Below are 22,451 nucleotides of genomic sequence, written 5' to 3' on the forward strand. Positions count from 1 at the left end.
AAGAAGAACACATTGCACTGTATTACCCTACTGCCAGCTCAGCTTAAATACAGTACAAGAGAACAAGGCAACTCCAGACCTTGTGTTCTTCACGTACAAACAACAAAAACACCAAACTATATATTAAAGAATACAAGTGAGCAACAGACTCCTATAAGAAAGAAATATCACATCTTTCCCATGATACAAGGGGAAAAATTGACCAAATCCAACATTCATTCATGATGAAATTTCTTCGAAAACTAAGAATAGGGCCAGTAAGATGGCTTAGCAGGCAAAGGTCCTTGCTGCAAGGCTAGACTATCTGAGTTTGATCCCTGAAACATGGTGGAAGGAGAGAACTGACTTTTGCAAGTTGTTCTCTGACTTCTACATGTGTGCCGTGGCATCTGTATGCACACACACACACACACACACACACGCACACACACACACACACACGCACACACACACACACACCAAATAGATGTAAAAAATAACTCATAGAATTAATAAATGGATTCACCAATATTATGAAATATACAATCAACACACTAAAGGTCAGTATAGTTTTGTATCCCATTGACAAGTATTTATAAAAATAAAATATAAACCTTGATTATAATAATTAAATAAAAATGAAATACCATGATGTAAATTTAGCAAAAATGTATGCTGAAAATATGAAACACAAATGAAAGAAAGAAAGCATCGTGATGTTCTCAGTGTCCCCTAAATGGATACATGGGCTTAGCAGAATTCCCATCAAGCTCTGAGCAGACTTGGGTTATCTCTTTTTATTTTTGCAGATAGAGATGAGATTATTCTAAAGTCTGTGTGAAAAAGCAATGGAAGTAAAATAGCTCAAACAGTTTGAAAAAGAATAAAGTTAGAGGAATCAGTATATTGAATTTCAAGACCATTGTATAGATATCTCCATAAACAAGACCATATCGTATTGGCAAAGGGATAAACACACCTGTGAGTGGAGTAATATAAAGAGAACTCCCTAAAACAGATGCACCAAATATGCCCAGCTAATACTGAGAAAGCTGCCAAGACCACTCAGTGGAGGAAGGTGAGCCATTTTTCAACAAAGGTTCTCAAAGCAACGGGTCCCCATAGGAAAAACGGAAGAAAATTTTGACATTAATTTTATACCCTATACAAAAACTGACTCAAGATGGATTCCTGTCTTAATAGCATAGGCTGTAATGCTACAAAACTTTCAGAAAAAAATACAGGAGAAAAGCCATGGCATCTAGGCCTACGCAAAAAAATTTGTAGTCTTGTCACCAAACACACAACTATAATTGATAAATTTAACCACAATGAAATAAAAACATTGCTCGTTAGGATGTTCCATTAAGATAAGCTATAAACTAGTGTGAAATATTTGGAAGCCATGTATCCAACAACTTGCATCTAGAATATATAAGCAACTCTCAAAACTCATGGTGAGAAAAATCCAGTTAGCAAATAGACAAGGGTGTGTAATGATGTCATCCAAGAGGACACATGGAAAATGAAAACAGCAAAGATTCTCACTGTCATTAGGCATGCTTGAAGGCAAAAGCACCCATACATAAAATAAAAACGAATAAAATAAAAGCTTAGCAGGCAACTATATTATGTCCTACTAGTTTCATGCCTGAACATTGCTCCAGAAATGGTAACACATTCCTGTAAAAACCCACATGATAAACTGAGTGGTAGGGGGTGGGGGGTGGCGGTAGCACGCCCCTTTAATCCCAACACTCAGGGGGCCGAGTCAGCAATATCTCTGAGTTCCAGACCATCCTGGTCTATAAAACAGGTGTCAGGACAGCTAGGATTACACAGAGAAACCCTAACATAAAACAAATCCACCATTTAAAAATAAATAAATCACTGAAGTATTATGCTGAGTAAAAAAAAAAAATTCTGACAACCATACTTTCTATTGGATTTAATTTCTATAATATTCTCAAAGCAACATTATAAAAGTGGAGAGATCTGTGGTTTCCAGGGGCTATAGAGGAGTTGAGGTAGGAGAAGGTGTCTCAAAATCTATTTCAGGGGATTCCTGAGCTGGCAGAGATGCCCTGCAATTGACTATAAGCCCTCTGGGGTATGGCATTCTACTTTAGTTTTCCAGAATGTTAGCTCTGGGGTAAACAGAGACATGTGACCTCTCTCCGTCTTATTTCTCACGACATTGGGAACACTTACATTTATGTCAAAATAATTTAACTTTATTGGAAAAAAGAAGATCTCTTTCTCACTCCCCTTCCTATTCTCCATCACAGTCTGCAAGTCTCATGCCCAGCCTGTTACAGACTGCTTGTAGATTGCACCCTATTTCCATTTCCTGGGGACCCTGCCTAAACTTGGTGTGCACTCATTTCTCATTCTCGTGGACCCTTTCAGCCCATTCCCGTTCCTTTGCGTCAGACCCTGATACCTGGAAATACTTCCTACCTGGGACCCCCAATAGCCACATGAACTCAGTGGGGACATGGACTCAAATCAATGTCTGACTCAACCATCACCAGAGAAGCCTCCTCTTGCAGTAGATGGGAACTACGGAGACCCACACACAACCAGACAATGTGCAGAAAGTGAGAGACCTTAGCACACCCAGTCCTAATGGGATGTCTCCATCAAATCCCTCCCCTCAGGACTCAGGCAGCTATGAGGAAGACAAAGCAGAAAGTCTGTAAGAGCCAGAGGGGATGGATGACATCAAGGAAACAGTGTCTTCCAGATACAGCAGGACTATACACATATGAACTCACAGAGACCGTGGCAGTATGCACAGGTTCAAGACAGATGGGGTCCCAGCACCAAGAAGCAAAGTGGGCATGAACCCCCATCCCTAATCAAGAAGCTATCTCCAGGGGCTGGAGAGATGGCTCAGAGGACCTGAGTTCAATTCCCAGCAACCACATGATGGCTCACAACCATCTGTAATGAGATCTGGTACCCTTTTCTGGCCTGCAGGGACACATGCAGGCAGAACACTGTATACATCATAAATAAATAAATCTTTAGGGAAAAAAAACCTATCTCCAATTGAAAACCATTTGCAAAGGAAAATTAGTTTTCCCCAGGAGAGTCTCACTGGGTATATAAACCACACTTAAGAGTAGGCCCCAAGCCCAGTAGATGGCTCATACAAACAAAATGAACTCAATGTTATTTTTGTAGATTATGTTTTGTTCATATTGTTTTGTTTGGCCATTTTTATCTTACTGTAATTTCTGATTTTGTGTTTTTATGGGTTTTTGGGTTTTTTTTGTGGGTTTGTGTGTGTGTGTATCTGTATGTGTGTGTATAAGTTATGTGTGTGTATGTTATGTGTGCATATCTGTATATGTAAGTGTATATCTGTATGTGTGTGCGTATCTGTGTGTGCATATCTGTATTTGTGAATGTATATCTGTAAGTGTGTGTGTGTATCTATGTCTATATATGTATGTCTGTGTTTCTTGTGCTTTCTCTGTGTTGTTGATGTTGTTTTTATTCTAGTTTGTTTTTATAATTGTCTGTTTTCTAAAGACAGAGAGAGAAATGCACAGAGATGGGGGGAGGATCTGGGAGGAGATGTGGAAAATGAAATTGTGATCAGAATATATTATATGAAAATTTTTCTTCCTTTTTGGATTTTGTTTTTCTTGTCTGCTTAAGACAAGGTCTTTCTATATAGTCCTGACTCCCGGAACTCGGTATGTAGACCAGACTGGCCTTTAATTCATAAAAATATGTCTGCCTCTGCTTCCTGAGTGCTAGAGCTAAAAGTGTGTGCTACCATGCCCCAGCCACCAAAATTCATTAAAAAAAAAAAAAAAACTCCACCGGATTGTAATGTAATAATAATAATAATAATATAATCCCTCAAGAATCAAGCTGAGCTCTTTTTCCTGGTTGTAACCCCCCCTTTCCAAGAAGAGAGAACATAAGGAGTTCTGTTGCTCTAGGACTGGGGACAAGGTGGCAGGTGGGCCACAGGGGCAGAGAAGCAAAAACGCACTTCCCACATGCTTTAGACTTCAAACACCTAAAATGTGAGGCAAAGGCTGGGGAAGAGCAGGTCAGAGACATTTTTAAAAAGAAAGTGTGTGTGTGTGTGCGTGCGTGCGTGTGTGCGTGTGTGCGTGTGTGTATGTGTGTGAAATGGTATGTAGAAGGCATGGAACACAAAATATCCCCAAGGTAAAAGGCTTATAAGTAGCATGGCATGTAAGGAAGAAAGCCACACAGCCTACAGGTCTGCAGGCCATTGTCTCTGACTACATGGGCAGTGCCCATGTGGGCCTTGGGCAAAGTGGCCCAGAGATTTTCCCTAAATCTAATAAGAGTTCTCATTTAGTGAACACCCTTGGTGCACCAGGCACCTGCCATGCAGGCTGTGGTCCCCACCATGGAGTAGGAACCCCAGGCTGCAGCTGACGGGTCCACCCCAGAGCTTTTGCTCTGGATCTCTCACTCCTCCTCTGGATGTGCTCATCACGGAGGCCTCTGTGCTTCAACTGCGGGGGGGGGGAGGAGAGCACAGCCCCAGACCCCCACCCCATCCCAGGAGAAAGAAAATTGTATTCCAATTTGAAAGCTCAGAAGGTATTTCTGGGCCAATTAAATCAGAGAGGCTGTTCTTGCTAATGTGTAATTGGTTTTAAAGCCAACAGACTTGCTGGGCTCTGGATGACAATGTTTAAGCAGAATTTACTCCCTTCCTGAGTGGTTCTTGTAAACCATGACCACCACAGCCTTATGCAGCTGCAGCCACCTTCTGTTGGCTCCCTCCTTGGAAGCAGTGCCTTGGCTCTAATTGGCTGCTGGGGATAAATATTTATGGGGCTGTGTAAACGGAGAGCATCTGCCTGTGAGGTCTGTTCCCGAGATCGCCACACAGCGCCCAGGAAAGCTAGAGAGCTCCGGGGGCCTCTCCAAGCTAGCCATACTTCTCCTACAAATTGACAAGCACTGTAGTCTTCCAGACTCAGGGCTGAATGTCTAATTAAATTTCCAGACGATGATAATGGTGTTAGCTCCTCCCGGGTTCAGGAGGCCACAGTTTCACAGTTTGATGAGGAGGAAGGTCCTCTAAGGATGAGCAGACCCTTCTGAGGTACCAAGTTCTCCTTCAGACTCTCCCCTCTCCCCCTGTAGTGTGGCGCCCAGGCTGGATAGCTGGGTACCAGGTGCTCCCGGCCACTACCTCTAAGGCTAGGACACTGCACAAGCCATGTGCACATGCGCACGCACAAAATCGTTACTTCAAAATGAAAGGCAAAATGAAAACTCAGGCAAAGGACAGGAATGCCCAGGTTGAGGCCAGGAACAAGATGAGCTTGGTGTGTGGCTGAGGCTGATGTATGAGTAAGTGGGTTCCAACCATAGCTTCACTTGGAGGCAACAGTGTGCTTTTTAAATGGAATCCTAGTCCACTCCAACCCCACTAGAAAACCCCTGGGGCTTGGGAATTGGGAATCCTCTATTTTTTTCCAGCAGTGTTGCACAGGATTCTGATGTCATCAGCTAATCTCATGGTGTGGCTTGCTGGGCCTCAGGCTCCACTGCATCCTAAGCTATGGAAGGGCCAGGTATGTGGCTCTACATTCCTTCAGGATGCTGTCTGAAATGTTTCTCTGGTTGTAGCCTGCACGCTCTGGCACCAAAGCCTCCTAGAGGACTGTTAGCATTGCCTAGGGTGTGGTGTCTGAGTGAACTTGGAAGGGGAAACAATGTGGGCGTAGGGAAGGGAGGGACTTGGCAATAGGCAGTCTGCTCCCCAAGTGGGCTATGCCTCCTGGTGGTTGCTGGACCCTCATGAGACCCACTCAATGTCAGGGCAGGGCGATGGGCTCACTGACCTGGGAGCTCAAGAGGGAACAGTTCTAGTTGAGGGCTGTGTAGAGGATCAAGGAAGAGTCTGGAAGTAGAAGGGTTGACAATGTAAAGGGCTGAAGTATCCAAGCCTCTGCCCCACTGTCTCTCAGCTGGCTGGAGGAGTACTCATTTTGACTAGAGGACACATTTCCTATGAGCAGTGTCCATGGTCAGCCCCCTCTGCCAGGGAGAGAAGGGGAGTGTCCGTCAGTCTGCTGGACAGCACCTCTCTGGCCCTGTGCCAATCCATGAGAGAGGGGTGGGACTCTCCGGCTTCAGCTGAGAGGTGGGATCTATGACATCTGGAAATGGCTCAATCACAGCACTGAGTTACTTTGGCCAGTAACAGCCAGCTGGCAGGCTGCAACTTCCAGGACTTTACAGACTCAGGACCATGGCTGACTATAGCAATTCCTCCCATTCGCCATCTTCATGCATCCCCTAAGAGCACTCGGCCATAGTCTCCTGTCCTTTGCTACTTCCTGAACAAATCATACTGCTCCTCGTGATGGGCCAGTTCTCAGCATGGCTAACCCGTCTGTGAATGCTCCATCCACATGCTTCAACTGGAGCCTGATGCTCCCAAAGGTTCCCACCCCTGTGCCCTGCGATAGGACACTACATCCATATATCCAGGGCCAAGTTGGGTGGGTGCTTCTCAGCAATCTCTCATCCCCTAACATTTGGATCCAGAGCCTGTAATTATTTTTTACTCCTCTCCCCCTCCCCCAGGCATTGTCTCCTTGCCATTACACGGTAACCATCTCTTCCCAGCCTCCTATCCTGAGTGTCTGGGCTCTTGTATCACCTTCTCCCCCCCCTTACTACTCTCATCCCCATTCCCTGCAACTTGAACATCTTTGTGGATTAAGCAGTCCATGCTGTCTCCTCTCTATTCCTGGGCCCACTCATCTCTGGCAGTGTAACCATACACCCAATGGGGAACTTAGCTCTATTAGAAGCACCTTGCCTCAAAGGAGCTAATTAAGTTAAATGAGGTCTCATTAGCATGGATCCTAATCCAACAGTACTAGTACCTTTATAAAAAGAGGGGGGCTAGGGCACAGACTCACACAGAAGAATGGCCATGTGGAGTCACAGGTTGAAGATGTCACTCCCAAAGCACAAAGAGAGGCCTCGGGAGAAAATAGCCCTGTGGGTCTCCTGAACTGTGAAACAATCTACTCTATGGTTAGCCACGGCAGCTTGAGCACACCGACTACTACAGCAATGTAGTCAGTTCAGACCCCAGTGTCATAGCCACCGCTTGCCTTACCTGTCTCCTAGTTATATTCAACAACTCTGCTAAATGGCAGGTACCCACCTTTCCTGAATCTGAGAAGCTGAACAGTGTGTGTGTGTGTGTGTGTGTGTGTGTGTGTGTGTGTGTGTGTGTGTGTACTCCTGTAACAATGTTAAGGAGATTTCACTAAGATTGATGGTTCTCCAATCCCTCCTATGTGGGCCCCAAACAGTCCAAAAATCTGCATATCCAGAGGAAGATTCTTTCCCATTTCCCAAGAGGCTATTTATATATTCCTCCATCTTCAGAATCCCACCCTCACTTCTCACCCACACTGTGCCTCTACCTATCCCTGACCAGATGCCAGCCAGCTTTGGGAGTCTCCTCATACTCCACCATGGCAGCTGTAGACCCGTGGGGATGGGTCTCGGACCTAACAAAAGTCTCTTATCTCCTGCTTCAACCTGCTTTTGCCTTTGGGAACATCCCATACCCTCTTCATCGGCAATTTCCTTTACTCCATTCCTCCATGGCACTTGCCTGCCCACATCTATGCACTTGTCTTTCCTACCAGTAATACTTCCCTGGCCCCTTTCCTCTTCCAAAAATGTCCCGTTGTTCTGCCTTTTAGAAATGTTCACATTTCTGGTCATTGACCTCTTCATCAACAATTCCCTGCTGCTGCTTCTACCCGCCTATGCGCTGGTAATCCCTACCCTCTCACCACAGCCTTATCGAGCTCAGGGACCGCGCCAAGGAGCTCAGCAGCCCCTTCTTAACCTCTCCCCAGCCTTCCCCGTGGCTGAATGCTCTCCCCTCCTCCCCCTTTCAATCTTTGACTGGGCTCCTGGGTGCCTGCACTTGCCAGGCTGTTTCTCACTCATTTCGCCTTTCTCGCTTGACCTCTGAGACCCTGTTTTATTTCCAGATGATCTCATCCAGGCCCATAACTTTAAATATTACTTAGGTTCCAATGCCTCTCAAATCTCTCTGGAGCTCCAGACACATAGATCTAACATGACACCTCCACTTAGAGGACTCAGGGTGCCTCAAATCAAGTGTGCTTGGACAAGATCTCTCCATTTCAACCCCTTGCCCATCTCAGTAAATGATTCTAGTGTCCATTCAGTGGCTCCAATAAGAAACTCAGGGCTCCCCCTCCCTCCCTCCCTCCCTTTCCTGGCTGGTGACGCTTCTGCTTTGAGACCTGTCTAGACTCTCCCGAATCTTTTCATCCCCACTCTCACTTGGAAACAAACACTTTCTGAAATGGCTTCCAGCTTCCCTTCCGTGGTGGTCCAGGGGCCAGGGCGCCCTTCTGGGAAGAACTGGTTTCCTGCTGTGCAGAGGGCACTGCCAGAGGTGCTAATTGGATTAATTGATTTGCCCAGGGGGAGGCTGTGTGATCCCTTTCTGCAGAACTTCCTTTAAAAACAGCACTTCCATTCAGAAAGCCAGATCAAACCCCATTAACAAATTAATTCTGATTAGTGCTGCCCATGCACTCAGACCTTAAGGCAACCCTGTTCAGTCATCTTGGGCCTGGCCGCCTAATAAAGTGGAAACTATCTGGGCTGCAGAGGTGATTATTTTGATGCCTGTCTCCATTCCCAGAGGGAAAAAGAGTAGGATGTGATTTCACTACAGTCTATTAATTCCCCAACATGGCGGTCATGTCCGTGAAGACAGATTTGGGGCACACGTTTCTGCAGCCCTCTATTTAGGACCAAGTATTCAGTGGGTGCTCAGTATTTGGATGAAAGAGTGATTAATTGGTAAGTGGTAAATATGTCTGCACCTAGTATCTTTACTAACCCTTCGTCATCGTTTTATTTGGCATGTGTAATTGTTCTGCTTCTGTGCTTGGCCTGGTAGATTTGGAAGTTAAAGCAAACAGGACCCTATCCTACCAGACCTTCCGGATGTAGGCAGGGAGGCCAAGCATTGACCAAACAAGAGCAGAGCTTTCTTCAGTGTGGCAAGTCATTCAAGATAAGAAAATGAGTCAGGGGGACTGGAGGGATGGTTCAGGGCTTAAGAGCACTTACTGTTCTTACGGAGGACCTGAGTTTGGCCCAGTACCCACCCATGTGTGGTGGGTCATAACTGCCTGTCACTCCAGCTTCAGGGATCTAGTGCCTTCTTCCCATCTCTATGGACACCCACACTCATGTGCCCACACTCCCACACACACCCAGGAGTGGGGAGAGAGAATAGAACAAATCTTTAAAAAAATGGATCGAGGGGGCTGGAGATGGCTCAGTGGTTGGGAGCATTGATTGTTCTTCCAGAGGTCCTGAGTTCAATTCCCAGCAACCACATGGTGGCTGACAACCATCTATATTGTGATCTGGTGCCCTCTCCTGATGTGCTGAGAGAACACTGTATACATAATAAATAAATCTTAACAAAGAAAAGTGGAGCAAGGTGACTGCATGCTAACAGCAAGGAAGAATGCTTAGGGAGGGTCTGAGCCTGCACATCAGAGTTGAGCTCGGCATGGCACAAGGGGCCGACCAATTCTTGGGAAAGAGCTTTCTAGGAAGAGGGACTAGAAACACTTATCATCTGGGAATCAGAGCCCACCCAGATGTCCTTGCTCACCAGTTGCTCTGGCGGCCCCACAATGTGACCCACCTCATCCACACTAATCTGTCTGACTAGACGTCATCCTCCACTCCACCAGCTCCTCACTCATAGTTTCCCAACAAAGCCTCTCAAATCCTGTGTGGAAGTGTTCCTTCTGTTCTCTGAAGCCCTGGACCATTCATGTGGTCCCTGCTCTCTCTGTTCCTCAGATGGGTAAAGATGGTGTTCCTGTGTCCCTGGGCTTCCTCTTCATGCCTTCTCCGATCACTGGGTTCCGTAGGGGCAGAGGCTTTGTCCTATCTGACTCTCACACCCCAGATGTGTCTCCCTCCTCAGTTACACAGAATCTGAATTATTGCCTGGTCCTTTGAGGTCCCTAGCAGTGGGCAAAGACTCCTAGAAGTCTGGCTTCTCGTTACATGACATCCAGCAGAGGCAAGAAAGGAAGCTGTTCCTCCAGTGAATGGCTTTGGTTTCAAAAGGAGCTTCTAGAAGATGATTAAAAACTTAAACTGATAAAAAACCAAACATTCAAACAAACAACAACAACAAAACAAAAAACAAAAAACAAAAACAAAAACAAAAACAAAAAACAAAAAACAAAAAAAAACACCACTCTGGGCATAGTATACCACATTTGTAATCTCAGCATGGGGAGAGGCCGAGGCAGGTGGATCTCTGGGGCTTTCTGGCCAGGCCAGTCTTGCTTATTTTCTGAATTCCAGGACAGTGGGAGATCCTGTCTCAGAGTATGTGTGTGTGTGTAGGGGGGGAAAAGGAGGGCGGCGGCAACACCCAATGAATGACAGCTGTCCTCTGACCTTCATGTGTATGCATACATACACACGTGCACCTGCATGCACATGAACATGAACATGAACACACACATGAGGGTGTATGGGGGTGGGGTAGATAACTGGATTTCTAATGGGGATGTTTAGAAGCTTCATAAGAACAGCCAGAGCATTAGGTTGAAGATGAAAAGTCCTAGGACTGAGAGGCCAGGCGAAGAAGGAGCCAGCTATACTCCCAGAGTGGGGCCCTATACCAGATTCCTATCTGCCTTCTCTTCTAAGGACTCAAGTCTCCAAAATAACACTACACAGTACACCAGTAAAACACAGCTTCTGGCTGTCATCAGCACTCCATACAGCCAGATGACCCACGATTCTAGGGCTCCTTTCTTTCATCCAGAAAGATAGAGTATCATCGCATAGAAGGCAAAGGTCCAACAGGTCCCTTCTGTTTCAAGGGACCTCCCTGCTGCCCCACCCTGAGCTGGAAGGAGTCCTGAGCTCCCCACTGTGGCTGATGGAAACGCTGGAGAAGGAAAAGCGGATGGGCGTGAGGATGGGATGGAGATGGGCTGGGTGCTGCAGCTAACCTTTTAGGAGGACCGTCCTGGCCTTGGCCCACTCGCTCCTCCCGTCTGACGTCAGCAGGCCGATTGGAGGCAAGCGTTCATCCTCGTTGGATGCCATTTTGACTATCTTTCTCAACTGAGTGAACAGATCACCCTCACTGAGACGGCGGAAATTAATGACAACATCCAAGACAAAGAACTGTGGGGGAAACAGGTCAAACACATCACTTGTGGCAGCCAGCTCAAGGCTCCAGGCCTTCAGGGAGCCTTTACTAAGCTCAGGCCCAAGGATCCCAGGGTGTTTAATGTTTCTGAGTTTCTTATTTTGGAGGGCATCCAAAGCTGTTGACTGTACCTGACTCCAAGCTCTCCCTAGCACAGGCTAGATTAAACCTAACTGCCAGAAAGCCTTTTCCTTCCTCCCTCTCTCCCTCCCTCCTTTCCTGCTTGCCTTCCTTTCTTCCCTTTTCTTTTTCTTTTTGTGGTTTCTAGTGCATGCAAAATGATCATGTTTGCAGAGAGTCGAGTATAAACTGGTACAAGCACTGTTGGAAGGCTGTGTCAGTCAAATCTAAAAGTGCCTGTCTATGACTCAGCAGCTGTACCTGCATATGCAGAGTTTAGCCTAGGGCTTAGGGAATCACATTCATGTGTACTGAAGAATGTGAAAGAGTGTGTGCAAATCAGACTTTTTGTTTTATCAAGACAATAAAGAGCCTGGGTTTTCTTTTGGAATAGACTGGATAAGTAAAAGTGCATTGCACAATGAACCTGAATAAACAGCTACAGACAGAGTTATGGGTAAGGATCTAAACAACAACAACAACAACAACAACAGCAACAGCAAACCAACAGTCATAGACAAATATTAAAATAGAAAGCCAACACACAAAACATGGGGTATATTTGTGCATGTATGCATGATATTGGCATGTATACCTTGTGATGCTGTGATTCTGTAGCTTTGAAAGCCAGGGCCTTGGACTTGGTAAAGGGTATTATCCTTGACAACCGCCTGCTGCATCCCTTTCAGCAAATGGACATGAGTAATTGCCCCACCCATCATACTCAACAAAGTCCATGAAGTCTGGCCAATGGCTGTTTCTAGAAGACTTGGGTAATGTGTCATATGGAGGCTGAGAAATGCTTGGTTTGACTTTCTTTGAATGAAAACGAAGAAAGGTTTCACTTTGTGTCCGACTGGTCATGGTATCAGGTGGCTGGAGAGTATCCTGCTAACCTTTCAGCCAGCAAACAGTGGTCACAGCTACCCCCAGACAATAGACATTCCCCAAGCTCTCAATGTACTGACATGAGCCCAGGAAGAAAACATTAGACAATAAATAGAGAGGGTGGTTGGGAATCAGGAATGGTTGTCAAACTTAGGCTTTCAATATAAAAGTCAGGAAGACCCCTGAGCCCCCACTTTCTGTTACAAGAAATATTTGAAGTATCAGCATACAGGATATATAGTGTAGTGAGTACTGAGAAGGGGTCAGTAGCCTTCATGCTCATCTTGTTCTCTTGCCATGGGAACCCATTCTGGTCCTGTGGAACTGTATCTGAAAACCTGAACTTTAGGATATAGAGCCCGACCTTGGGCAGTTGGTAGGACTTGGAATCTTTCTTACACATACCAGTAACTTCCCTAAGCCTCATCTTCTTGCCTGCCAATGAAGACTCAAAGGCATCCTCTACAGGGTCATTGTGAATACTTAAGTGGAACTAAAATGTAAGTTCCTGACCCAAGTCTTACATGTGGGAGGTCTTCTCTGTTAGTTCTCACTCTGCCCATCCATCTAGTCTCCAGGAAGGGCATGGAAATGAATAGCTGTGAAGACGAAGGTTCATTAGATGGGTCTCCAGCCTGACTTGGTTTCTCAGGGATAAGAACCCAGGGGGTACATTCCATAACTGAATATTATTTTCATTCTTAAAATACAGCTGCCAAAGAGAAATGGATTGACTGAGCAGGGAATCCTATTTGGGGAACACCATGACTCAGGAAACCAGCCTGCCTGCTTGTGAGGAAGCGGGAATGGATGGGCACTATATGCTCCACACCCTCTCTAAGTGTGAGAGCCTATGAAATGGGCCACTTACCTGGTTACAGCAGGCCACGACGACATGCTCAGGCTCAGGCATGATGCTGCTCTTCTGGGCCACCAGTGTGTCCTGGGTATGGCCAGGAAGCCGGTAAGAGGAGAAGAGCCTGTAGTACTGCTTCATACAGAGGGGCTGCCCTGAGAGTTGACCCTTGGCCCAGTCAGTGGGGAGGGAATGGCTAGAAGGAGGAGCATAGAGTGACAGGTGGGTGTGAGGGGATGGAGGAAAGAAGGCACTGGGATGGGTTCTATGGTAACCTTATTTTTCCTTTTTGAAGGTTTTTGCTTCAAACCCAGGATTTGTGTGCATGCTAAGCAAATACTCTACCACTGGGCTACTACCCCCTGATTTTTTTGTGATACCAAACTTACAACTGGACTATGGTAGAGCTCTGCTTCATTTTGTGAAGTAATAGAATGTTCCATTTCTGTGGCCCATAGAGCACCTCAAAATTTCCCCAAACCTTCAGAACTCCACCCTCACCCCAGTCTCAGACAATGCACTTATAATTTTTGCCTTTTAATGCCCTGTTTGCTTACACCAATCTTTTCTTGGCACACCTTTCCCTCTACCCTTGAACTCCATTGTATTTTAGAAAACTCCTCCTTCAAGAGCCGATTCTTTATTATGTCTTATTGAAACCTTCTCAAAATTCAAAGTAGAAAATTCTTTTGTCATGTGGTTTCTGAATGATATGTCTATTATTCTATCCATCCATCCCATAATTATGTTTGCTGTCATTCATTTACCCATTGCTCATTTATCTATCAAATCTGTCAATTCATCCATTTATCCATCTCTCCAAATACACATCCATCTATCCATCCAATACCACCATGTATCCATCCATCCATCATGCATCTATCCATCAACTATTCAACCACCCACACATCCACCATGCATCTATCTATCCATATATACATCCACCATCCAACTACAACCATCATGTATCCATCCATACATCCCTTATTATAGAATATTATTTTAAATAGGCAAAGATGTGTTACATTGGTTTATGCTGTGGAATATTACTTTAACTATGTAGAGGTGTATTATTTTTGTTTATGCTGCCTTGGTTTAATTATGTAAAGATACATTGCATTTGTTTCACCTTGCCTGCCTAAGGCACCTGATTGGTCAAAATAGTGTCCAGTAGGTAGGCAGGAGAGGGATAGGCAAGGCTGCCAGACAGAGAGAATAAATAAGAGGGGAATCCAGGCTTGAGCAAAGAACAAGAGAAGGAGGGAAAAGAGAATGAGGGAGATGCTCAGGACCAGCAGCCTCCAGCCAGCAGGCATGAGAAGCAATGAAAGTAAGCTATACAGAAGGAAAAGAAAATAAAAAAGGCCCGAGGCAAAATGTGGGTAAAGAGTAACGGTTTAGGTTAAAAGAGCTAGTCAGAAATGAGCCTAAGCAAGCAGAACATTCAAAACTAGTAAGAAGTCTCCATGTCATGAAATGAAAAAGCCTGATACATTCCTTTACCCATCTATCTATCTATCTATCTATCTATCTATCTATCTATCTATCTATCTATCTATCTATCATGTCTATACATGCTCTATCTAGTCATCCATTCATCTACTATCAATGCATCCATTCATATACCATGATCATGCATTAACCCAGTGGTTCTCAACCTGTGGGTCCCAACCCATTTGGGGGAATCAAACAACCTTTCATAGGGGTCACCTAAGACCATCAGAAAACACCACTGTTTATATTGTGATTCATAACAGTAGCAAAATTACAGTTGTGAAGTCGCAATGAAAACAATTTTGTGACTGGAGGTCACCCCAACATAAGGAACTGCATTAAAGGGTTGCAGCATTAGGACGGTTGAGAATCACTGCATTAACCCATCTATGCATCTATCAATTCACTATCCATGCATCCACCCACATGCATGTATAGATACATTTATCTTCTATACACATCCATCCACTCATCTGTCTACCACCCATCCATCCACTAATTCACCATATATCTGTCTCTTGTAGGTTGAATGAGACATGTTCCACCATGGGTTCATGTGTTTGAACATTTGGCCTCCAGTTGATGGCACTATCTGGGGGAGATCCTAGAACTCTTAGGAGGCACAGACTTGGTGGGCTTTACAAATTTATAGCTTCCCTCTACTTTCCTGAGCTCCTCCCACTCCCTCCTCCATTCTCACTTATATGTGCTGTTCAAATGTGTTTAGGCAGCTTTCTTTTTGATCTGGCTGTCTTTTTCCATGTCTTCCTTGCCATCATGGACTCCCTGTCAGAAACCATAGGCGGAAACAAACCCTTCCTTCTATAAGTTGCTTTTGATCATGGCATTTTGTCACAACAACAGCAAAGGAACTAATTCATCTACTGCTCTACCACGAACCCACCTACCCACCATTCACCTACCATACATATAACCATCCAACACCCATGCATTCATCTATCACTCACCCATCAAGTCATTCATCCTTCTACCATGCATATCTGCACACATGCAATTGTCCATTCATGCATTGAGTATTTATCCATCACTCTCTGTCTACCCTTTGTACATCCAATCATCTACCATGCATTTATCTACCCACCATCCATCTACCTATTCTCCACCCACTAATCCATTTATTCTTTTGCTCTTTCAGCTTTCGAATTTTGCTAGGCAGTTCTATGCCAGGCACTATTCTGAGGTCTGGGGAAGATAATGTTAACCAGACATGATTTTTCCACTCTGACTGGGTATGGGTCCTGAGATGTGTTGCTGGGGTAAATATAGCAAAATGGCCATCAGGAGAATTTCAGGTAGGTTGAGTGGCTGGCAGGGGCAGGAGTTCAGGGCTAAGAGAAAGTCTCATGAAAGCCTGCTTGACTGAGCTGAGCCCAAAGTGTAAGAAGCTTCCAGACAGGTGGGCTAGGTGGAGTGCTCACAGCGCTGCCACACAAAGTGAGGACATTGCATGGAAATGTCATGACTGACCTCTGGTAAGATGGTCCAGAATCCAAAAGCATCTGTAGCAGTGGTGGGGATTTTATGCTAATTGAATTCAACACGAAACCTTGCAATCTTGTAGCTTACACCTTCATAAACTTTGTGTAGTGACTACTTTTTTGTTGCATTTCACAAAATTTGAAAACAAAGACCCTTCCCCAGAGATAGTTTGAAACTTACCACTGGACTAGCAGAATGCAGAAAATAAGCCGACAGGGTTGCAGCTGAGTGAAGACTAAGGACTACAAAAATGGGAAGGGATGGGGCCCTCGGCTGTGGTAGCAGCATAGAAGTTGGCAGCTTACGCTTGGTGCATTCAAAAGCCCCAGGAGCTTTGACATGCAGGAGCATGATTTGAATTACGTTTGCTTTTTTTTCTTTTGGAGCTAAGGGTTGAACCTAGGGCCTCACCCATGCTAAGCACACACACCATCACGGAAACACAGCGCTGGCTTTTGTGTATGCTCACATGTGTGTGTGTGTGTGTGTGTGTGTGTGTGTGTGGCGTTTTTTTTATTTTATTTCGTTTTGTTCTGTCAGTACTGAGAACTAAACCCAAGGCCTCACCCATGCAAGGCAAGTGCTCTTACCACCAAGCTATATTCCCAGCATGTCCTGTCCTGTTTTGTTTTTTAATGACCTAGCCTCTGTAGGGAGAGGACCAAAGTCTATTCCAGGAAGCACCAGGAAGAAGGCTACAGTCAAGGTGGGAAATAATGTGCTCCAGCTAGGAGGGATGTGTGGGAGCCAGCTGGGGTAGGTGGTAGCCACTTCTGAGCACCATGGATGTCACGCAGAGAGAAAGAGTGACCACAAGAGACTCGAGGATCTATCAATGCAGTTGTACTACTGCCTGTACAGAGAAGGCAGGATGGGTCAGCATTGAGTGCACATGGAAGAAGTATACAAAGCTCACTGGACCCCTTTGTAGTGACCAGAAGGTGCCCCAGTGGGGATGCCTGGAGTTTGGGAAAGGAATGGGGTTTTATTTTGTGTCCACCCAAGAACCTTTTGGGAGCAGGTGAGAGGCCCAACTTCTTGTGCTCTTCCCATACCAACATACTGAAAAGTGAATGAGTAAATGACTAAAGCGTCCTAGCCAGGCACTTTCAAATGCCCCCGCCTTATGATATTTGCAAGTACAGGACGCAGGAACCTTTATGTGGGCTCGCATGGAAACAGGTGCCTGTGTGTGTGTGTGCATGTAATGTGTATCTGTACACTCCTGTAAGAGGTGGGAGTCAAACCTGCTAGTAATTAATGGCTCCGTGGTCCCTGGGCTCTGCTGCCAGGGTCGGAATCTTCCCTCCTGTACCCTGCAGCAGGGGCACTGAAAAGGACAGGCTCTCTGAAGACAGAGACGGTGCATGAATGGAGAAGTGAGTTCTAGAAGAAGCTCTGGAAATATGGCGGAGAAGGGCAGCCCACAAGCCCTGGTAGCCAGTGTGGAAAGAGAGCTATCAGACTGGCCCAAGTCAATGCTCCTACCACTGTCGTAAACAATTCCGATGCAAGTATGCTGACCCCAGGTCCAGAGCCTCGCCTCTTCCCCAGAGACAATGTGTGTCTTAGCTTCTGTCCCAAGGTTGGGTAAACACTGACCTGAATCCACATAGAACAGAAAGCGAAGGCTGCCCTGTGCCCTCGTCCTTCCACTTCTCAGCTGTGTGGTCATGGATGTGTTACTAAACCTCTCTGAGTTTCTCTTTCTTATGTATGCATAGGACTCTGCTACTGGCCCTTCCTTCATTCCAACACCTGTGGCTCTTTGCCCTGCCTGGTGTCCCTAGTGTCCTGGGGTTGATTAGGAGGGGGACCTTCCTCCTAGAATTGAGGAGAACTCACTGCCTGCACAGCTCCCACCACCTATAGGAGTAGCCACGTTCACTAAGCAAGGGTGGGCATGTGGACGCTAAGGCTCAAAGTGTGGAGACTGTCATCCTGCTGGTACCGTTTAGCTTACCACCTCTTATCATTGCTTCCTTCTCCACCCTTCCTGGGATCTCCAGACCCAAATGGTCTGGTTGATACCACAGTAGAAAAGATGGGGTTGGGAGGGAGGGGCACTTTCAAAGGTCAGAGAAAGGCCATCCTCAGGCTGAGCAGTGGCAAGGGACACCACACAGCTGGATAAAAGACCAACTCCCTGCCCTCTGGAGCACCCTGTATATCTCAGCAGGGAGACAGATGTGGGAGGGGACAACCACGCAGGGCCCTACCCCCTCCCTCCCAGCCTGGGCGCCCAGCCTACCTGTCCACCAGAGCCTTGTAGCTGAGCACACCAGAGATGAGGCTGGCTGCAAATCTGCAGGGACACGGAGAGACAAGGAGTCTTGTGAGCCAGACCCCCAACTCCCACCCCCGCAACTTTTCCTTATTCCTTTCTAACTTCCTCTTCCTTTCCTTTCTCCTCCATCTCTCTCCCTGCCCCTCCCTCAGCTTCAAACTCACCCATCTATCGCCTGCCATATGCCGGCCCCTATGTGCACTAATGGGAGATGGTCTTGCTGCCCCTCCCCCAGTGCTGTCAACCCACCACAGCCTGGGATTAAAAATGGTCTTTTGGTGAGGACTGGGAATGGCTTAGCTCTGGGGGGTGGGGAGAGGAAGCCAGGCAGGCAGAGTGAGCTGCAGGAAAGGGAAGGTGAGGGTTGGGGTTCCCCTGGGGCCCCCCTGTGGCTGGATCTTCTGGGAAATGCAGTCTTCTGGGGGCAAGCCTGCCATTTGGATCCTTTTAGTGGCTAATGAAAAGGAAAGTGAGTGAGTCCCAGGAGGGAAAGCCTCAGGAACGGGTGCCAGGGGACAGTGCTGTCTTAACTGTCCGTGGATGATGAGGCCTCGCTTAATTACGTGGGGGGGGGGGAATGCCCCTCAGATGCAGTTTGGAGAACTGTCTTCAGAATCTATCCATCCTCGTTCTTTCTTTTAGGTTAAAGGGGGGCAGGGGGGAGCTAGGCCTGGACTGTGCCTGCCTTCACCCCGCTGAGACATGAAAAGGTTGAAAATCTAACAGACTCCGAAAGTGCCCCTACCCACCACTGGCGCCATCCTCAGTGCACCTAGAGGCCTTTCCAGCGGCTCACTGAGCTCTGAAATTGCAGCAGATGGCAGCTGTGCTGCCAGGGAGGGATGTCCCTCCTCCAGGAGTCTGTTTGGAGCAGGGCTCCAGGGGACACAGAGGAACTCTCAGGCACCTGGAGCAGCATGTCCCAGCCAGGGCTACTTTTAAATGACAGCTCATAGCTCCTCCGGCGGGGTCAAAACTACTATGTGGATTTCTGGGGCCCATGGCTCCCATGATGATGATAATGATGACGATAATGTGTTTGGGGCAAGACTATGTTTATTACTGAATACTACCATGCCGTGCCTAACTTCCCTCCTGGCCTGATGGCGCTGGGAGCTAATGTGTTGTATTGCTTGGCCCTGGCAAGCTCAGCCATTGCACAAAGTCTGTTCTCGCCTTCCTGGCCCCACATCTTGGGTGGGTTCCTCTGATGCACACCCCGTAGCACCATGGCCTCACCGTAGCTGGTCATTGGTGTCTTGGAAATGCTGCCGCGCAAAGATCACAGCTGGGCTAGAGTTGACTGGCAGGGCCAGGCGGTTATTGAGATACATGTCATTGAGCCAGTATTCAGATACCTGCCAGGGGAGGGTACATTAGGTACATTACATCATCTAATCCCCTCAAACCCCTCCTAAACAGGTACCAGAGGTCAGCAGTCCTAGTCTGCCTACCCTGGATCAGCACCCCCATCCTGTGGATAGTTCATTCACTCATTCATTCATTTATTCATTCATTCATTTATTCATTCATTCATTTATTCATTCATTCATTCATTCCACAAATGCACTAAAGCTCCAGCTCTGTGCTGAGCCTGCATCTTCCTAATCCTCCAAGCACACCTGTCATCTCCACCCCACATTGTCTCCCTTATTCCTTCCTCTTTTCCCATTTTCAGTGATACACCCCTGCACTACCTGTCACCCCACCCTGCCTCCAACTAAGCTCATCTCTATCCCCACCTTTCCCTGTCCCCAGCTCTGGGCCCCATCTCTCCCAGTCTCTCGCCTCTGTCTTTACCTTTCACATTCTCTGTCCTCCTCTTTCCCTTTATCTTCCATCTTGCCTGCCTCTCTCCTTTGCGGCCACCCAACCTGCGCTACCAGCCAGTCCCCATCCATTGCCCACTCCCAATCCCACCGCCAACCTATTACCCTCACCCACATCCTCTCATCTTCCTCCTCTCCCCTCCAGAGGTCTCTTGTCAGCTTCTGTCCAGCAACCCTTACCCAGTTGGCTGTCTTTTCCTGCCTCTCCAATAGTTTTTCTTGCAGGGTCTCACCCTGGCCTCCAGGGGCCCCAAACCGCGTCACAATGGCCTGGGTCTTCCTGAACTGCTCCTCAGGGACCAGGTGCTGCATGCATTGCAGGTAGGTGGCCAGTGTTTGCTGCAGTGGGGGCACTGGCAATTTGGGTAGGTCCTGGAAAAGAGGGTTCATGGGCACTCACCCCATTCCTTAATATGGCCCATACCTGTCCTTGAGTTGATGTCAGGACATGTCCCGTTCTGTCCCATCCACTCCCCATTCCAGAACCTGTTCACTGGGCTGAGATCAGCAGAGATGTAAATTAAAAGCCTTCCTGTTTGCTGTCCCTGCCCCCCCCCCCCCGCTGCCGCCCCTCGCCCTGCCCCACACTCTACCTGGGTTTCAGGAATGCATAGTGCAGACAATAGACCTAGACTCACCCTGCCCCTGCTGTTGGCACCAGACAGGCCTGGGTGGGTTCACACCCTGACCTTGCTGCTGATCAGTTATACGTCCTTGGGAAAGTCTCTCCCTCTGCCTGGGCCCAGTTCTTCCCATGACAAATGATCCTCTCACAGGGTGGAACGGATGACAGATGAGAATGTGCTCACAGCCCGTAAAGGATGGGTCTGGGATGAAAGATCATTGGCATGGCTGCTGACTGCTGGTCACTCTTCATGTGGGAACTCTTCCCAGCTGGTGCGCCGGGCTCTGAGTGCTCCCTGGACTGGAGGACTACTCTTACAGAGAGAGCCTTGAATGGGTTAAGGCGGCTTTGGATGGAGACGGGGCTCCCTGGGCAGTGGCTATTTCTGCCCTGTGCTTCTTGTCCCACGCTTCCAGGTATGAAACCCAGGCAGGGGACTGGAGTGGAAGTCCTTCCTGCTCAGACCTCTCCAAGCCATGGGTCATTTCACCCTCCGGACACAAACAACAAAGTCTTCCTACCTCATGGATCCCAAGAAAACAAATGAGAAAAATAACCTGCTCCAATAAACATATATAAGGTTTGGTTAACTGGCCTTATCCATCCAAAGGGAACCCCAAGGAGAAGCCTGTGGTCTCGGGAATCCAGGTGAAGTGAGGCAGAAAGGAACCCGCACTGGCATCTTCCCACATGAGCATTGCCTGTTCCCGTTAATCAACCATGGTTGACTAGGGGTCTTGTGTGCTTGTATCTCCCAAGTGTCACATAGCCAGGCAGGGGTTTTTGTCTTTACAGATGAGGAAACTGAAGCCCAAAGTATGGAGAGACTAATTCTAGCCACGTAGTAATTTTAAATCAATGTATTTTCCTCCCCTCCTTCCCCCTCCCCTCCCTCTCCTCCTTTCCCCTCCTGCCTCTCCCCTCTCAGGGCCTTGTGCCTGCCAGGCAAGCACTACTGAGCTACACCCCCAGTTCGCTTCTCCTCCTTTCTCTGGGGGTTTTCCTCTCCTCACAACCTTTCTGCTTTCCCCTTTGGGTTTCCCTCTCTCAGCCTTTGATGATAGGGAAGCCAGATCTTCCCTTAAATTGTTGGCACACAGCAGGGTGTCTTTCTTCAGGGGTTTCTTGTCTGGGAGGTGGTGAGTCGAGTTTCCATAGGGTAGCCAAAGGCTCACCCCCACGGTGGGCTGCTGAAAGCACCTGCCTTCTCCTGAGACTCAGCCCTGGCTGGTGGGCAGAACAAGTACCATGGATAAGTTGCCACCTGTCTGATCCTGTCTCTGGGGCTCTGGCTGGAGGTGGAGTGTCAGCCTGCACCTTCTGGGGCTGCTGTCCTGGGGTCACTACAAGTACAAGGTAGGTCTGGGCAGTGTCCCAGGTTGTCTAGTCCACTTCAAGCAAACCAGGCCGACATCCCCTCAGCCGCTCTTGTTCCTCCTCTTATATTTATGGGGGTCTGTGTGGATGGGACAGGCACATGCATATCTCCTGGCAGGCTTGACTAGAGTGTCTGGGCTTTCCCTTGTGCTGTGGCACAGCCTGGGTGAGAGGGAAACAGTGATGCATAAGATGAACAAATCTCA

General features: G+C 47.3%; 1 protein-coding gene across 1 annotated transcript in view; it reads right to left on the reverse strand.

Annotated features, from left to right (window-relative positions):
- The window catches only part of Chat (choline O-acetyltransferase), a 51,812-nt gene that overhangs the window by 25,469 nt on the left and 3,892 nt on the right, over positions 1-22,451 (reverse strand). Inside the window, exons 3-7 of the mRNA XM_051202579.1 lie at positions 20,424-20,615; positions 19,654-19,772; positions 18,379-18,432; positions 13,149-13,329; positions 11,067-11,244 (exon numbers count right to left, since the gene is read on the reverse strand). Of these exons, the coding sequence (XP_051058536.1) occupies positions 11,067-11,244; positions 13,149-13,329; positions 18,379-18,432; positions 19,654-19,772; positions 20,424-20,615 (724 nt within the window). The remainder of the gene's footprint in view (positions 1-11,066; positions 11,245-13,148; positions 13,330-18,378; positions 18,433-19,653; positions 19,773-20,423; positions 20,616-22,451) is intronic.

This window comes from Phodopus roborovskii, unplaced genomic scaffold (genome assembly GCF_943737965.1).
Source record: "Phodopus roborovskii unplaced genomic scaffold, PHOROB, whole genome shotgun sequence".
Classification (NCBI taxonomy): domain Eukaryota; kingdom Metazoa; phylum Chordata; class Mammalia; order Rodentia; family Cricetidae; genus Phodopus; species Phodopus roborovskii.